Source organism: Lampris incognitus, chromosome 3, assembly GCF_029633865.1.
Source record: "Lampris incognitus isolate fLamInc1 chromosome 3, fLamInc1.hap2, whole genome shotgun sequence".
In the NCBI taxonomy this organism is placed as follows: Eukaryota; Metazoa; Chordata; class Actinopteri; order Lampriformes; family Lampridae; genus Lampris; species Lampris incognitus.
The window spans coordinates 113,574,921-113,590,635 of record NC_079213.1 but is presented as its reverse complement, the minus strand read 5'-3'; the positions used below and the strand labels follow the sequence as shown (position 1 = coordinate 113,590,635).

At 45.7% G+C, this 15,715-nt stretch overlaps 1 protein-coding gene across 1 annotated transcript in view; it reads left to right on the top strand.

Annotated features, from left to right (window-relative positions):
- The first annotated feature begins 95 nt into the window (after window positions 1-95).
- ppp1r2 (protein phosphatase 1, regulatory (inhibitor) subunit 2) overlaps window positions 96-15,715 on the top strand; it is a 50,276-nt gene continuing 34,656 nt past the window's right edge. Inside the window, 1 exon segment of the mRNA XM_056277482.1 lies at window positions 96-466. Within this exon segment, the coding sequence (XP_056133457.1) occupies window positions 330-466 (137 nt within the window). The 5' untranslated portion in view covers window positions 96-329.

Below are 15,715 nucleotides of genomic sequence, written 5' to 3'. Positions count from 1 at the left end.
AGCGCGACAGGTTTCATTGGTCGAAGGCGCTGGCAGTGGGCGTGGCTTCACTCCGAGCCGGGTTGGTGAACTGGAGCCTCCCCAGCAGCCTGAACTGCCGGACGGCGGCAGACACGCCGGACTGTCGGCGCGCAAGATGAGCGACGCAGACCCGGTCTCCGGAGGGACGTGAAGTTCTGAGCAATTAAAGAAAGTTATGAAGAAGAACAAAACAATCCAAACCAAGAGGCGTTAGGAACTTCAGTGGCTGAAGCGGAGGGATCTATTAAAGGACGCGGTGCGCGTGGCCAGACTCGAGAGACTCCCTCACCGGACTGCCAGCTGGAGCGATGGCGGCTCCGCGGCCCATTAAAGGGATCCTGAAGAACAAAACCAGGGCGGCCAAAGTCCCGCCGCCTCCGGCAGAGGTCCCGGAGGAGAATCCGGACCGGGCGGCTCCTCCCGGGCTTCTCGACGACGACCAACAGTAAGTGGCTTGGTGGCTAACAAGCAGACTGGTAACCCGAACCATGCCCAGCGGTTCCGTTGCCCGTCCGGGTGCGGGTGGTGTTCATGCTGCCGTCTGTTAAGTAACGTTAAACCGCGTGCAGCGGAGCCATGGGGGCTCATGTCTTCCACCGGAACAAGATCTCCGTGTTTTTATACATGGCGGTGTGGCTCGACGGCGTGTAGATAAACGAATAGCAGACGCCTTAGCTAGCTCAAAGCTAACAACACGGAAGCTAAGGCTAGCCTGAATTGCTTGGGAGGCTAGAGAACAACTCTGTAACGTCGTCAGTACCCGTTACACCAGAGAGTAACGCTGTAACGTCATCAGTACCCGTTACACCATAGAATATCTGTAACGTCATTAGTACCTGTTACGCCAGAGAATAACTGCAACGTCATTAGTGCCTGCTGCACCAGCGAGTAACGCTGTAACGTCATCAGTACCCGTTACACCATAGAATATATGTAACGTCATACAGCATTTTCCAAAATCCCTCGCCTAACCCTAACCCAACCCTAAACCTAACCGTAACCCTAACCCTGACCCAACCCTAACAAGAACCCTAACCCTAACCCAACCCTAAACCTAACCGTAACCCTAACCCTAACCCAACCCTAAATCTAACCGTAACCCTAACCCTGACCCAACCCTAACAAGAACCCTAACCCTAACCTTAACCCTAACCTGCCTTCACCTCTTAATCATCGCCCCCTGCTGCCATTGCGCCTTCATACACGCGTCTACTTTTCACGCCTGAGCGAGGCAAACCGTGACACTGACACGCTGGACCAGCAGGTGTATTACACGCTTTGGCGTGATACCAGGTTGATAGGTGGGTTTAGTAAGTAATTTTAGTAATTTATTTGTATAGCACCTTTCACAGATATACAATCACAAAGTGCTTCACAGCATGAAATATAACAAATAAAATAGAAATATCAAAGTAACAGACAAAGTTTACACAGATGAGTTATTGTAAAGGTCAGTACGTCAAAGATTGGCTCCACTTCAGAACCACGGAGAGCGGACGCACCACGGACAGAGTTGGGAAACCTAAACAGACGGTCTCTAAACCAAGTCAGTCGACAAGGCAATGAAACACCTAGTAAAGTAATACAGTAAAAAAAGACACAACACAGTAAATTAGACATTACACAGTATACATATGACATTTGCTTTGAGAATGTTGATGGAGAAGTATAGAGAAGGTCAGAAGGAGTTAAATTGTGCCTTTGTGGATTTAGAGAAAGCACACGACAGGGTGCCAAGAGAGGCGGTGTGGTATTATATGAAGAAGTCGGGAGTTGCAGAGAAGTATGTAGGAGTGGTGCAGGATATGTGTGAGGGCAGTGTGACAATGGTGAGGCGTGTGGTTGGAATGACAGATGGTTCAGGGTGGAGGTGGGATTACATGAAGGATCGGCTCTGAGCCCTTTCTTGTTCGCAATGGTGATGGACAGGTTGATGGAAGAGATCAGACAGGAGTCTCCGTGGACTATGATGTTCGCGGGTGACAATGTGATCTGTAGTGAGAGTAGGAAGCAGGTGGAGGAGAGCGTGGAGAGGTGGAGGTATGCACTGGAGAGAAGAGGGATGAAAGTCAGTAGGAGCAAGATGGAATACCTATGTGTGAATGAGAGGGAGGACAGTGGAATGGTGAGGATGCAAGGAGTAGAGGTGACGAAGGCGTATGAGTTTAAATACTTGGAGTCAACTGTTCAAAGAAACAGGGAGTGCAGTAGAGAGGTGAAGAAGAGAGTGCAGGCAGGGTGGAGTGGGTGGAGAAGAGTGTCAGGAGTGATTTGTGACAGAAGGGTACCAGCAAGAGTTAAAGGGAAGGTTTACAAGATGGTAGTGAGACCAGCTATGTTGTATGGTTTGGAGACAGTGGCACTGATGAAAAGACAGGAGGAGGAGCTGGAGGTGGCAGAGTTGAAGATGATAAGATTTTCATTGGGAATGATGAAGAAGGACAGGATTAGGAACGAGTATATTAGAGGGACAGCTCAGGTTGGACGGTTTGGAGACAAAGCAACAGAGGTGAGATTGAAATGGTTTGGACATGTGTGGAGGAGAGATGCTGGGTATATTGGGAGAAGGATGCTGAATATGGAGCTGCCAGGGAAGAGGAGAAGAGGAAGGCCCAAGAGGAGGTTTATGGATGTGGTGAGGGAGGACATGCAGGTGGCTGGTGTGACAGAGGAAGATGCAGAGGACAGGAAGAGATGGAAACGGATGATCCGCTGTAACTGACATGCTTACATCAAATTATGTTCATCTATACATCATTTTCTTACAACTTCCTCTCTGGCAAATGCATTTTAATTCAACTTGGACAGTGACTTCACATAGGATTCTAGAAGAATATCACGTCAATTTTGCCCTTTTATAAATGTTGAAATGACTGGCTTTCACCTCCAAAGCGATGATCTCATTGACCCTGATACTTTCATTCCAGTAGCTAACAATGGTAAACACACCATAGGTTCCAAATCCCTCGCTAAGTCACCTCCATGCCTTGCTCACCTGTATCGTCACTCCAGTCTTGTAGCAAATTCACTGTGCCCAAGATTACGCCGAAACCGGAGATTTGACCTTGTTCAGAAACTCCAGTAACATAACTGACCCTCTCACTTGTCCAGAACATGCTCCCTGAATTAGGGCTACTTGAGAAGGACAAACTATCAAACTGTAATTATTATTTTTTTTTGTGCCAGCAAATTCTTAACAAAGCATCCTGTTGTTGGGGAGAGGCTCCCTTTCCAAGCACTTTTACCTGGGGGTAATTTATCATGGTAGCCAATGGGAGCAGGTCACTTGTTTTTCACTACAGCTAACCCTTAGCGTCGTGAGGTCAGCCTTCATCAGGTCTGCCACGTATTAGTCATAGAACCAGTAAGGCTTTTTGAGTGGACTGTGCTATCTCATTGTGTGTTGGCAGGTATTTCAGGTCATCTGAAAACTGGAGATTTGACCCTGCTCAGAAACTCCAGTAACATAACTGACCCCCTCACTAGACCAAAACATGCTCCATGAAATATGGCTACTTGAGAAGGACAAACTATCAAACTGCAGTGGTGGAAGACTTTGCACCAGGGGCATGACATTGCAAGCAGGCAGGTTTATTTATACAGCACATTTCGTACGCAGGGCAAGTCAGTGTGCTTTACGGCAATAAAAACAGAAAAGGGCCAACCATATAAAACATAATTAAAAGAGAGTAATAAAAACAAATAGGAACAATCATATATAAAATATAATTAGAACAGTACAAAGTACATAAAATGTACTTTGAAATATTAATTAAAAAGTAATATAATTAAAAGGCAGGTACTATAAAAAGAAAACACAAAGTACAAAAAAAATAGAATAAATATGTAGTCACTTCCCTGCCGGAAGTGACTGGAGATCTACTTCCAGAATTAAAGTGCAGTAGGAATGAGGTGCAAGTTTTAATGCTCAATCATAAGCACAAGAAAAAAGAAATGTTTTTACCTCTCATTGTAATTATTAAGGGTGTCGATGTGGTCTAAAACAAGATGCTAACAGTGTGTTTGTTTGTGTTTAGCGCCAGCAAAGATTGTGCATGGCGTTGATCAGTGCGCCATTTCGTGCTGCATTTCTATTGGTTGGTTAGTAGACATCGGCCATAGCAGGTTATCTTCGGTCGCAAGACTGTAATAATGGCCGTCCTTGGACCTGTCTCACAGTGCCACGTAGGACCACTGTTTGGAAGCCACGACCAAAGATATCACCACGTGTAGTCATCTTTCATCTGACACGGCCCAACTCACACAGTCGGTAGGAGGCTTTAGGCTACAAAAGATAGTATTTACTGTGAACAAGGGGACTTGTCGGGTGGACACTTTCCCATTTGTTTACTTAAAGACTGTATGTCATATAATAGTTAATTAAAAACCACCCATATTCCATCTATATTTGGAGTATAAATGGAAAGAGTGGATGTTTTTTAATCATATAAAATATTAGTTAAGAAGTGGTTAGCCATAGTTTGGTGGGTCTAAGGGTTGCTGGGTATATCTCCAATACTGACTGTGTCCAAAGCTGCTGAAGTGTGTCTGAGCAATGCCTGTCTGCTAGTATGTCTGCTAAGTATGTCTGCTGGTATGTCTGTTAGTACGTCTGCTAAGTATGTCTGTTAGTATGTCTGCTAAGTATGTCTGCTAGTATGTCTGTTAGTATGTCTGCGGGTATGTCTGTTAGTATGTCTGTTAATATGTCTGCTGGTATGTCTGTTAGTATGTCTGTTAATATGTCTGCTGGTATGTCTGTTAGTATGTCTGCTAAGTATGTCTGTTAATATGTCTGCTGGTATGTCTGTTAGTATGTCTGCTAAGTATGTCTGTTAATATGTCTGCTGGTATGTCTGTTGGTATGTCTGTTGGTATGTCTGTTAGTATGTCTGCTAAGTATGTCTGTTAATATGTCTGCTGGTATGTCTGTTAGTATGTCTGCTGGTATGTCTTGTAGTATGTCAGTTAGTATGTCTGCTAAGTATGTCTGTTAATATGTCTGCTGGTATGTCTGTTAGTGTGTCTGCTAAGTATGTCTGCTGGTATGTCTGTTAGTATGTCTGTTAGTATGTCTGCTAAGTATGTCTATTAGTATGTCTGCTGGTATGTCTGTTAGTATGTCTGCTGGTATGTCTGTTAGTATGTCTGCTGGTATGTCTGTTAGTATGTCTGCTGGTATGTCTGTTAGTATGTCTGTTAGTACGTCTGCTAAGTATGTCTTAGTATGACTGCTGTTATGTCTTTTAGTATGTCTGTTAGTATGTCTGCTGGTATGTCTTGTAGTATGTCTGTTAGTATGTCTGCTAAGTATGTCTTAGTATGGCTGCTAGTATGTCTGTTAGTATGTCTGCTGGTATGTCTTTTAGTATGTCTGTTAGTATGTCTGCTAAGTATGTCTTAGTATGACTGCTAGTATGTCTGTTAGTATGTCTGCTGGTATGTCTGTTAGTATGTCTGCTAAGTGTGTCTTAGTATGTCTGCTGGTATGTCTGCTGGTATGTCTGTTAGTATGTCTGCTGGTATGTCTGTTCGTATGTCTGCTGGTATGTCTGCTATGTGTTAGTATGTCTGTTAGTATGTCTGCTGGTATGTCTGCGAAGTATGTCTGCTGGTATGTCTGTTAGTATGTCTGCTGGTATGTCTGCTGGTATGTCTGCTAAGTATGTCTGTTCGTAGGTCTGCTGGTATGTCTGTTAGTATGTCTGCTGGTATGTCTGATAGTATGTCTGTTGGTATGTGTGATAGTATGTCTGCTAAGTATGTCTGTTGGTATGTGTGATAGTATGTCTGCTAAGTATGTCTGTTAGTATGTCTGCTGGTATGTGTTGGTATGTCTGTTGGTATGTCGGTTAGTATGTCTGCTGGTATGTGTTGGTATGTCTGTTGGTATGTCGGTTAGTATGCCTGCTAAGTATGTCTGTTGGTATGTCTGTTAGTATGTCTGCTTGTATGTCTGTTAGTATGTCTGCTGGTATGTCTGTTAGTATGTCTGCTAAGTATGTCTGTTAGTATGTCTGCTGGTATGTCTGTTAGTATGTCTGCTAAGTATGTCTGGTAGTATGTCTGTTAGTATGTCTGCTGGTATGTCTGTTAGTATGTCTGCTGGTAGTATGTCTGTTATTATGTCTGCTGGTATGTCTGTTAGTATGTCTGTTAGTATGTTTGCTGGTATGTCTGTTAGTATGTCTGCTTCAGGGACAGGCACTGAAAAAAATAGCAGATATTTGCTGAAATGAGATGGCAGTCATTTGGTTGTTATTGTTGTGTTGCTTTATAGAAAGTATATACACAAACATAAGAGGGCCTGGTGCCTTTTAAAGAACTTGGTCTAAAGTAAGCACGGGGAGTTAACACCTCCTACCCGCCAAATGTGCTGCACTGTAGCGTTGGCTCGAGCTTGCTTCTCGGGGCTTCGTCTGCACCATCGGTCAGTTTGGCAGGTAAACAACCACGAGCTGGAGGTCAGGTTCTGGTTTCCACTCCAAAATAGATGGTTCGGGGAAAGAAGGAAGAATTCTGTGACCGGTATAGAAAATAGTGTCCTCTCCTTCCTATGTCCTATTGATGAACTATCTTGGGAGAAAATGGGGCATAGAAGGATGACAGCTATTACTGAATTCCGTTCCCAGCAGCAATTCAAGCTTCTTGTGTGTTGATACCAAAATAGTCTGAGGCAGACAGATGACAGAGCAGTTATTTCTGAAGGATCCCATGTGCAGCCAAGCACCAAATCCACATGGATGAGAAGAGCAGCGGCTGACCCCTCTGAAACCTCCTTCCACTGTCAATCAGACCAACCCCCCCCCACACACACACACACATACACACACACATTCTGTTGTCATTTTGTTTTTGTTTTCTTAAATATCTTATTGCTCGGGCAGCACGGTGGTGCAGTGGTTTGTGTGGTCGCCTCACAGCAAGAAGGTCCTGGGTTCGAGCCCCGGGGTAGTCCAACCTTGGGGGTCGTACCGGGTCGTCCTCTGTGTGGAGTTTGCATGTTCTCCCCGTGTCTGCGTGGGTTTCCTCCGGGTGCTCTGGTGTCCTCCCACAGTCCAAAGACACGTTGGTCAGGTGACTTGGCCGTACTAAATTGGCCCTAGGTGTGTGTGTGTGTGTGTGATGGTCTGGCGGTCTGTCCAGGGTGTCTCCCCGCCTGCCGCCCAGTGACTGCTGGGATAGGCTCCAGCATCTCCGTGACCCTGAGAGCAGGACAACCGTTTCCGATAGTGGATGGATGGATGGATCTTATTGCTCATCTGGTTCATTGTTAACGTAAATACATATATAAATAGAATTATTATTGTTGTTGTTGTTATTATTCCATGCATCATCAGGGTTTCCGTTATCCCACATGTCTTACAGATTATTACGCTTACATTTTTACCATGGCTGGCTAAGGGGTACTAACACAACCCTGACCCTGGTAGTCTTATTTTCCACTGCATGGTACTGGCTCAACTCTACTCTATTGGACTCTACTCGCTTTACTTTTTGGGATGTGGTTTTCGACTGCAGATAGTATCCCCTCACGGCGAAGCCTCGCTGGTCATTTGTGGGCGTATTGACTAGTTTTTTTTTTTTTTTTTAAAGATTTTGTTTATATTTGTATTTTATTTTATCTATTTATTTATAGTGGTATTTTCATGTCACCTAGTATCGGCTCAGCTCACTTGGAACCTCGACAGAGGTGGTACCAAAAAAAGTACTGCCCAGTGGAAACCAAAAAAAGCAAGTAGAGTAGAGTGGAGTTGGGTCGAGCCGGTACCATGCAGTGGAAAAGGAGCGTTATTAAGTTCCTTGCTGTATCTGAAGAGCCACACAGAACAGCGCTGGTGCTATAGCTTTGCGTGGGAGTAGGTCTGACGGCCTGAGAAGATAATGTGCCAGTTTTTCTTTTGCTATCAAGTCCATCACTTGTATTTTTTAAACAAATCAGAAGCTCTTGGCATCAGCTGAGTTTTTACTTTGCGAGGTCTTGACTTTCAAACCCTATTGTCTGAGGTGCCAGTGACTTCTTAACAAAGCATCCTGTTGTTGGGGAGAGGCTCCCTCTCCAGGCACTTTTAGCTAGGGGTAATTTCTCATGGTAGCCAGTGGGAGCAGGTCACCTGTTTCTCACTACAGCTAACCCTTAGCATCCCAAGGTCAGCCTTCACCAGGTAGCCACATCTTAGTCAGAAACAATGAGGCTTTTTGAATGGGCTGTGGTGTGTCATTGTGTGTAGGGAGATATTTCAGGTCGTCTCTGTCACTGTTCTAAAGCAACAGTGCTGGCATTGTGCTTTAAGACGGCATAATTTGCATTAAATGTGGGACAGATTTCATTCCTGCCCTCTTCCCAGCTCATTCTGCAGTGCAAAGAGGATATCCTGGGCTAGTTCTCCAGATCCACCACCCAACTAATGCTTTCCTGTCCACTGCACCCACTCCAAACAATCCAACTTCCCACCACTGAGCTCCTCAAAGAACCTAAGAGCCAGGGATGACCTCAGAAACACTGAGATTTGCTCTTAATAAACATTATTGTTATTATTATTATTGTTATCTCTGCCAGGCAGTAGCCTGGAGGGGATATTGCATTGTGTGTGTGTATCCGCAGCTAATCTTCACATATTGCTGGACTGGGACTGAACAGTCTTTACTAACCAACTCTATGTCAAGGTGGATTGTAAAAAAACACACAGCTAAATAACTATAAAGCTAGCGCTAAACAACGCTAGCTAGCAACATAATCCGTGGCATCATATGTAGTCGAAGGACCCCGAGTCGATATTGTACCCGAGCAGAAATGGAACCCACACTGGCGATCCCCATGTTGGTAGGCAATGCAATAGACCACTACACCACTGGAATCCCATACTTGAGGCTTTTAATGGCTGTTGGTCAGGGTAATAAATAGTTTAAGACATCACTTTGGACTCTGGAAACTCAAGATGGGCATTCGTCAGTATTTTTTACTTTTAACAAACTAAATGATTAATCTGTTAATCCAAAAAATAATCGATGGGTTAATTGATCGTGAAAATTATTATTTGTAGCCCTACGTCTTTGTTGACGTGAGAGAAACCCTAGTAGTTCCTACTCCTGTGTGGTGTTTCTACTTGACAGTTGGGCTGGGCCCGTCTGGGGTTGGCGTTGTCCCCTCAGTAACCCACCGCTCCAGTCTGCAGTCCTGTACCAGTCCCACACCCACTCATACATAATTCATCCCGGCCTGGCGCAGACAACAGGGCGCTGTGTATGCTTCATGAAATTCTATCTGTCCTGCAGTGTCTTCCAGGCTTCATCCAGGCTTTGTGGCGGTGGACAGGTAGACGGACACACAGGGAATCTGACTTGTCAGTACTGTGGAGGGCATCAGAAATAGCACGTAGACATGTTATCCTCCTCTTCGCAGGTCTGAGGTCAGTAGAAATGAAAAAGCCAGTCTGTCAGAGTGGACACGTCTCTAATTAAATTCGCTTCTTAGCATGTTTGTGGGGAGTTGTCAGAATTGTACAATATGGTTTAAAAAAATGTTCCGGCTGATGAAACAAGTGCAGCATCATTTTAGATATTTGTTTGACCTGCTTGTTAAAATTATCTTCCACAATCTGTTCGTTTTATCAATTATAAAATGTAGCATAATGAAGTTTTTTTGTCATAACAACCTTTTGAATCCAAACCTCGTCCATTTTTAAAACTGTCATGAATGGAACTGGCATCAGGAAAGGACTCGGATTCAGATTTATTATCAGAATCAATTAAGAACTGGTTAAAATGTGATTCTTAGTTCAGATTTTTTACTTTACTACTTTATTGATCCCCCTAGGGGAATTCTTTCTCTGCATGTAACTCATCCTAGCTGTGTAGCTAGGAGGAGTGGGCAGCTGCTGCGCCCAGGGACCAACTCCAGTTGCCATGCCTTGCTCAGGGGACAGACAGGAGTATTAATGTTGTGGGTCGGAAAGGAACCAGTGCAGGGGTCCGGCAGGGTCAACCCCTTAGGCACGTTTATTTCTATTCAGGGAAGGGAAATGCGGGATGTGTATGGTGCAACTAGAGTCCTGGATGTGGGCTGTGTAAAAGACTATGTATTTGTGTGGAGGGCGAGTGTGGTGCGTGTGTGCAGGAATGTAAATGACTGGAGGGTGTTTGTGCGTGTTGGTGAAGCGCAAGTCCGGGAGTAGGGGTTCTGCGGGAGCCAGCGTGGGAGCTCAAGGGAGGGGTCCGAGGAACACAAGGGACGCGAGGAAGACGGAGCCCGAGAAGCACCTGCACCGGGGATTCTGGGAGGACGGGGGAGAGACACAGAATTAGACTCAGGAATCACAACACAGGAATTGCAGGAGAAAAACACAGCCAAAGAGTCTAGCGAGCTACTGGGTAACTACCCTACTAGATGGCACGTCAGCGTCCTCTCTTCTAGCTGGCTGCAGATTGGCTTCAGGTGCGCTGATCACCGATGAGCCTCTGGTGCGTAGCTGCGCTCTCAACGAGTGCGCTGATTGAACCCTGCCGGTAGACTCAGGCGGAGACGCGCCTTGCGTCTGGACCACAACAATTAACCCTAACATGCATGTCGTTCTGGTGGTGGGTGAAACCGGAGGAAACCCACCGCAGACACGGGGAGAACAAACGCCACACAGAGGATGACCTGGGATGACCCCCAAGGTTGGACAATCCCGGGTTCGAACCAAGGACCTTCTTTGTGAGGCAATGGCACTAACCACTGCGCCACTGTGGTTAGTGCTGTTTCTTCTTCTTCTTTCGTCATGTTCCGTTTCCCCAGGGGTTTCCACAGCAGATTTGATAGTTTCCATCGGTACTCTGTGAGGGCACACCACTGATGGCAGTCTTGTCAATCCGCATAATGATTTGGCAAAATTCTACATCGGTTAGCACCCTTTATGCTGACTAAATACTCTTACCGATACTGCTTATAGATTCAGTACTTTAACGGTACTGTTATCGGTTCTGTTTTATAAGACGTCTGAGTTCAACATGCCTGACGTTTTCTGTCATGATGCAAGTGAGCGACACATTCACCAGCCCTTACAAAGGATGACAGCCATGGCTGGATGTTGCCTGGTGGTCTGCTCAGAAATGTAGTTAAACGTCCCTGACACTGAAAATGAGGCAACTCGCAGCACTCCTTTATACATTCACCCTGCCCCCCTTTTTCTCTCCAATTGTATTTGGACAGTTACCCCACTCTTCTGAGCCGTCCCAGTCTCTGCTCCACCCCCTCTGCTGATCCAGGGAGGGCTGCAGACTACCACATGCCTCCTACCATACATGTGGAGTCACCAGCCACTTCTTTTCACCTGACAGTGAGGAGTTTCACCAGGGGAAGCGCGTGGGATGCTCACGCTATTCCCCCCCGATCAGGCCCCCTGACCGACCAGAGGACGTGCTAGTGCAGCGACCAGGACGCATACCCACATCCGGCTTCCCACCTGCAGACATGGCCAATTGTGTCTGTAGGGATGCCCGACCAAGCCGGAGGTAACACAGGGATTCGAACGGACGATCCCTGTGTTGGTAGACAAGGTAATAGTCCGCTATGCTAGCGCGATGCCTCTCCATCCGGTACTTTAACGGTACTCTTATCAGTTCTTTTTGTTATTTTTTTAAGAGAAAAAATGAAACACATTAAGAACAGAATTACATTGGTTTATTTTCCCATGCGTGGACAGAGTGTGTTAATCATAACGTGTGTATAGTTGAGTTCATCATAACATGTGTGTATAACTGAGTTAATCATAACGTGTATAGTTGAGTTAATCATAACGTGTGTATAGTTGAGTTAATCATAACGTGTATAGTTGAGTTAATCAACGTGTATATAACTGAGTTAATCATAACGTGTATAGTTGAGTTAATCATAACATGTGTATAGTTGAGTTAATCATAACGTGTGTATAGTTGAGTTAATCAACATGTGTGTATAACTGAGTTAATCATAACGTGTATAGTTGAGTTAATCATAACGTGTGTATAGTTGAGTTAATCATAACACGTGTGTATAACTGAGTTAATCATAACATGTGTGTATAGTTGAGTTAGCTCTGTGTGTCTCCAGGCTGCTAGCATACATACATAACACACGGATGGACAACAAGAGATGAAGTATGAGCTAGGCAGTCCACAACTGTGAATTTTGCCATCTGTATTTGATACTCTTTCTCTAGGTGTTTCTTTCTCCAGATGTTTCTTTCTCTAGACGTTTCTCTAGGTGTTTCTTTCTCTAGGTGTTTCTCTAGTTGTTTTGTTCCCTAGGTGTTTCTCTAGGTGTTTCGTTCTCTAGGTGTTTCTCTAGGTATTTCGTTCTCTAGGTGTTTGTTTCTCTAGGTGTTTCTCTAGTTGTTTCTTTCTCGAGGTGTTTCTCTAGGTGTTTCTTTCTCGAGTTGTTTCTCTAGGTGTTTCTTTCTTTAGGTGTTTCTCTAGGTGTTTCTCTAGATGTTTCTCTAGGTATTCCTTTCTCTAGGTGTTTCTTTCTCTAGGTGTTTCTCTAGGTGTTTCTTTCTTTATGTGTTTTTCTAGGTGTTTCTTTGTCGAGGTGTTTCTCTAGGTGTTTCGTTCTCTGGGTGTTTCTTTCTCTAGGCGTTTCTCTAGGTATTCCTTTCTCTAGGTGTTTCGTTCTCTAGGTGTATCTCTAGGTGTTTCTTTCTCTAGGTGTTTCTCTAGGTATTCCTTTCTCTAGGTGTTTGTTTCTCTAGGTGTTTGTTTCTCTAGGTTTTTCGTTCTCTAAGTGTTTCTCTAGGTGTTTCGTTCTCAAGGTGTTTCTTTCTCTAGGTGTTTGTTTCTCTAGGAGTTTCGTTCTCTAGGCGTTTGTTTCTCTAGGTGCATCTTTCTTTAGGTGTTTCTTTCTCTAGGTGTTTCTCTAGTTGTTTCTTTCTCGAGGTGTTTCTCTAGGTGTTTCTTTCTCGAGGTGTATCTTTCTTTAGGTGTTTCTTTCTCTAGGTGTTTCTTTCTCTAGGTGTTTCTCTACGCGTCCCTTTCTCTATGTGTTTCACTAGGTGTTTCTTTCTCTAGGTGTTTCTTTCTCGAGGTGTTTCTGTCTCTAGGTGTTTCTGTCTCTAGGTGATTGAAAAAGATTGCTTGTGTTTCCTCCCTTACATGCAAAACACTTTTTGCACTTGTGGCGGCGAGCGTTGTCAGCATCGACCCTATTGACGTACTACCAGACTTCTGACCGTCGAGTGCTCTCGCCGCCATCATTATCACTGAGAGCAGACTCTGTGTGTGTGTGTGTGTGTGTGTGTGTGTGTGTGTGTGTGTGTGTGTGTGTGTGTGTGTGTGTGTGCGTGTGTGTGTGCGTGTGTGTGTGTGTGTGTGTGTATGTGTGTGTGTATGTGTGTGTGTATATGAGACAGATAAGCCGAGAGCTGGCCCCGCCCCCTCGGCTCGCGCACACGACAGGCTCTGAAATAGAGGTCTCTTCTGGATTGGGAGTAGTGAAATTGCATCATAGACATGTCTTAATCTTACTGCACATAGCAAATGGAGTTGGTGAAATAAAAGTTGCAAGATAACGATATTGTTTATGTTGACTAAATAAATAGAAAATGTATTTTCTTAATTTCACTGTAGCAATCAATTGAAAGTTCACCACCATTGGACCAGGCAATGGGCGCAATGGTTAGTGCGGTCGCCTCACAGCAAGAAGATCCTGGGTTCGAGCCCCGGGATAGTCCAACCCTGGGGATTGTCCCTGGTCGTTGTCTCAGGGTCGCGGGTGACCCTGAGAGCAGGATAAGCGGTTTGGATAGTGGAATGGAATTGTCCAGGGTGTCTCCCCGCCTGCCGCCCAATGACTGCTGGGATAGGGTCCAACATCCCCGCGGCCCTGAGAGCAGGATAAGTGGTTTGGATAATGGATGGATGGATGGATTCTCCAATACGGATAGCAGAACCACTAACATCGGAGCTTATGAATACTACGGTCTTAAATATTTTAGCACTGGTGCCCATTTAATACCAGGTTTCGGTACCTATCCCTACCAACGGTGCACTGTAGTTGATTAGTAGGAGTACTTACAAGCAGATATTCCCCCTTATTCATAAGTACTTATTGATTTTGTTTTGATGTCTCACTAGCTAATCAAAATTTATTATTCAAATTGTTGTTTTAGTGCATGGATCAGCAGAAATCACAGCCAATGCATTGCTTAATTTTTCAATTAAGTTGCCTGAAGAACAACAGAAATGTCCCTAGAAATCAAACCCAGAGAAACCGAAGTGATTTTCTTGCCCTGCTGCATCTCTCCCACCTTTTCAGAATCAGAATCAGAAACACTCTGTCCTTTCATTTCATGCACTTGCACACATGAAATGAAACGAAGCATGGTTTCCCCCAGCCCACAGCAGTGCAACACAAAGATAACAACACCTGTCCAAAAACTACAAGAACTACAAGAACACACACACCCAAACTAAACAACAACAAAAAATCACTGTCCAGGAGAACGAACGCCAACCAGGATGACTGTCGGAACTGCCAGTCTGCATGTGCTAGCAGTTAGCTTAGCCTGCCCCGCTTCCGCGTCCTGTCAGACCACCCTCAGTGTTTCCTCTTCAGGCGCAGCTCCGGTCAGCGCCGTGGTCCTTGGGCCCACAGGATGCAGCAGACCAAGCTCCCTCAGCTGATCCAATGTCAGCTATCCCAACCAAACACCCGCGACAAACCTCCACACACTACACATGACAACACCAAAAACACAATCAACGCCAGGCGAGGCCGCCGCCAGACCACCCTCTGTGTTATCGGAACTGCCAGTCTGCATAGGCTAGCAGTTAGCTTAGCCTGCCCTGCTTCCGCGTCCAGTCAGACTGCCCTCGGTGTTTCCTCTTCGGGCACAGCTCCAGGCAGGGCCGTGGTCCCTGGACCCACAGGATGCAGCAGACCAGGCTCTCCCAGCCAATCCAGCGCCAGCTCTCCCAGCCATCAAATGAAGACAAACTTAGACGCAGACTTGGACAAAGACACTCTATGGATGGTACTGGGTGAGGCCGCCGCAAATGTGAATTTGCGCCGCCATCTTCCCACACCGGAAGCAGAAAACATGGTATGAGGCCGTTTTCGTGAAACTGCCGGGAGGTCCACTCCCTCCAAAACCTGCCAGAGGTCGAGGGCAGACAGTGAGGTCCTGCACCTGTGAGGGACAGCTCTCTGGTTAATGAGCTGCCGTGCAGCAGGATGGGGCCAGTTGGTGTGCACACACGACCCACTCATCCTGCAGGACAGAGGGATGCAGGTCTATATTTGGTGTCTGCTAGTACTCCACTCTCTACTCCAGCGCTGCATGGGGTTTTATTTTTTTGTCGGACCTGCAGCGCACCATTACGTGATCACTCCATTTCACAGCCCATTGTGCTGTTTTGTTCCCACTGAATAGTGAAGCCTGAGTGGATTTAAGGCCAGCTGTGGTGTGTGTGTGTGTGTGTGGGTGGGTGGGTGGGTGGGTGGTTGTGTGGGTGGGTGTGTTGTTGGAGCTGGCTGCAGCAGGAGGGAACTGCCTATGATCAGGGCTGAAGGTGAGATTGTATTTTCTCCCCGGTCTCCTCCGCAAATTGTGCAGAGGAGACACGGGACACCCCTGATCACAGGAACCAACTGACACCAGAACCAGAACCCAGTACAGAGGAGAACAAGACGGCATTAACAGAGAGACAGAATAACATACAGACTGGTTAAATTCGCTCC